This window comes from Oreochromis aureus, linkage group 18, assembly GCF_013358895.1.
Source record: "Oreochromis aureus strain Israel breed Guangdong linkage group 18, ZZ_aureus, whole genome shotgun sequence".
NCBI lineage: Eukaryota > Metazoa > Chordata > Actinopteri > Cichliformes > Cichlidae > Oreochromis > Oreochromis aureus.
This window is the reverse complement of record NC_052959.1, coordinates 35,645,261-35,647,018: the sequence shown is the minus strand read 5'-3', so window position 1 is coordinate 35,647,018 and position 1,758 is coordinate 35,645,261. Positions and strand designations below refer to the sequence as shown.

Here is a 1,758-nt window from a genome sequence, read left to right as displayed (position 1 = left end):
GACAAAAACAGTTATCCAGAGGACCCCACCACCACAACCCCTTTCCTGCCTCTTTTGCCACCATGTGCCCCCTTTACATCTCTGTCTGCCCCCTCATATATGCCTGTCTAGAACCAGCTGAGCCTCTAACATCAACCCAAATTAACAAGTGCCACTATCGAGAGCTGCCAATACAAGTGAGACAGGCGAGGTCACATGCCACTGAACTCATACAGAGTGTGTGGCTCCCTCTAGTGGATGTTGTGGAGTATTCTGTTGTCTTTGCTCCAAAGGTTTTTGTACAGAGTTTTGGTGTTTCCTGTCACTGTGGGCTGCAGAGCACAGTAGTACACAGCAGAGTCAGACAGCTGAAGCTTCTGGATCTTCAGAGGAACTGATTTCTTGTTGAGCTCAGCATCAAATCTGTCCTTTGGGAACTCCTGAGCGTTATCTGCTGTTCCAGTAGTTCCACGCTGTAAAACATACTTTGGAAAGTCATTTAGTTCTTGTTTGTACCAGAACAAATATGAATATGAAGCAGTTGTTTCATATCTACATCCAAGTGTAACTGTGTCTCCTTCAGCAGCAATGACATCTCCTTGTTCCTGGATCACTTTGTCTTCTCCTTTACACTCTGAGGAAGAACAGAACATGCAGAGGAAGAGATGGATCAATAAACATGATTGATTAAAGGAGAACAATCAGCAGCTTTAAAGAGTTCTATTACATGCAGAATATTTGTCACTTTGAACCATATCAGGTGTTTTTACAAGCTAACAAATGGCAGCAGAGATAATCTTCTGAACATTCAGACAGATTTCTTCTCTTGTCTAACACTCACCTCTGATATGAGAGAAAAGTAAAATGAGGTAAAGCAGCATGTCTTTAGTTGTTGGGTTAGTCAGACAGCAGAATGAAGAAACTAAGCAGCCTCTCTGCTGCAGTCCTTCTCAATGTCAGGCTGGTTGTGCTTTGACTTCTGCAGACAGAAATCATCTCATTGGTTGAGTTCAGCATCAGTGGGTGGAGTCAGAAACATTTTCATGTCAGTCAGTGCAATTATTTCTACCTCAGAGAAACGTTTGCTGAATGTTCAGTTTCAGTTCTTCTGATAGGTTTGTAGCTTGAACCTATTCGCTGGAACGTTGAAGGCAATGTGATTACACAGCAAGCAAGACACGAGTAGGCAACATTCTTAATGTTTCACGTGCACGGAGAGAACTGGACAGGCGCCGTTCCTTCGCTTGACCCCAGTTGCTCTCGTCCGTTCCCCGTAACACTGCTCTTTTATTGTGGTTACATGAATATGCATAGGTTCATTAACATATGACATCTTATAGGTATACATGTGAACAAAGAATACCTTGTGTGTGTGTGTGTGTGTGTGTGTGTGTGTGTGTGTGTGTGTGTGTCTGTGTGTGGGGGTCAAACTGTGACCCCAGGAAGACTCCCAGAGCCGTCCATCTAAACAAAAGGCACTTAGCCTAAAACAGATATAGATACGTTTATCCTACCATAAAACAATAAGACAAGGTACGACCTCTCCCATGCTCCTAAAATGTGGGTGTGAAAGTCAGAGAGCTCTGGAATGCACACAAAGCTTGCAGACTATTAAGGATCAAACCTCTACCAATCTACACCTAATTATAAAACTCTAAGAATATATAAGTAGATATTTCTAAGCATAAATGACAATCACAATACAAATCTAACATTTCCCCCCTTTTGACAATTATGCTAGAAAAGTACCCAGTTATGATCACGTCATGTCTGACAGTG

The 1,758-nt window shown here is 42.4% G+C and overlaps 1 gene segment (V, D, J or C); it reads right to left on the bottom strand.

The window, feature by feature from the left end:
• Positions 1 to 223: 223 nt before the first annotated feature.
• On the bottom strand, positions 224 to 913 carry LOC120434320. The segment is given in 2 exon segments: positions 224 to 613; positions 821 to 913. Coding segments are annotated over 2 exon segments (423 nt in total).
• Positions 914 to 1,758: the final 845 nt, after the last annotated feature.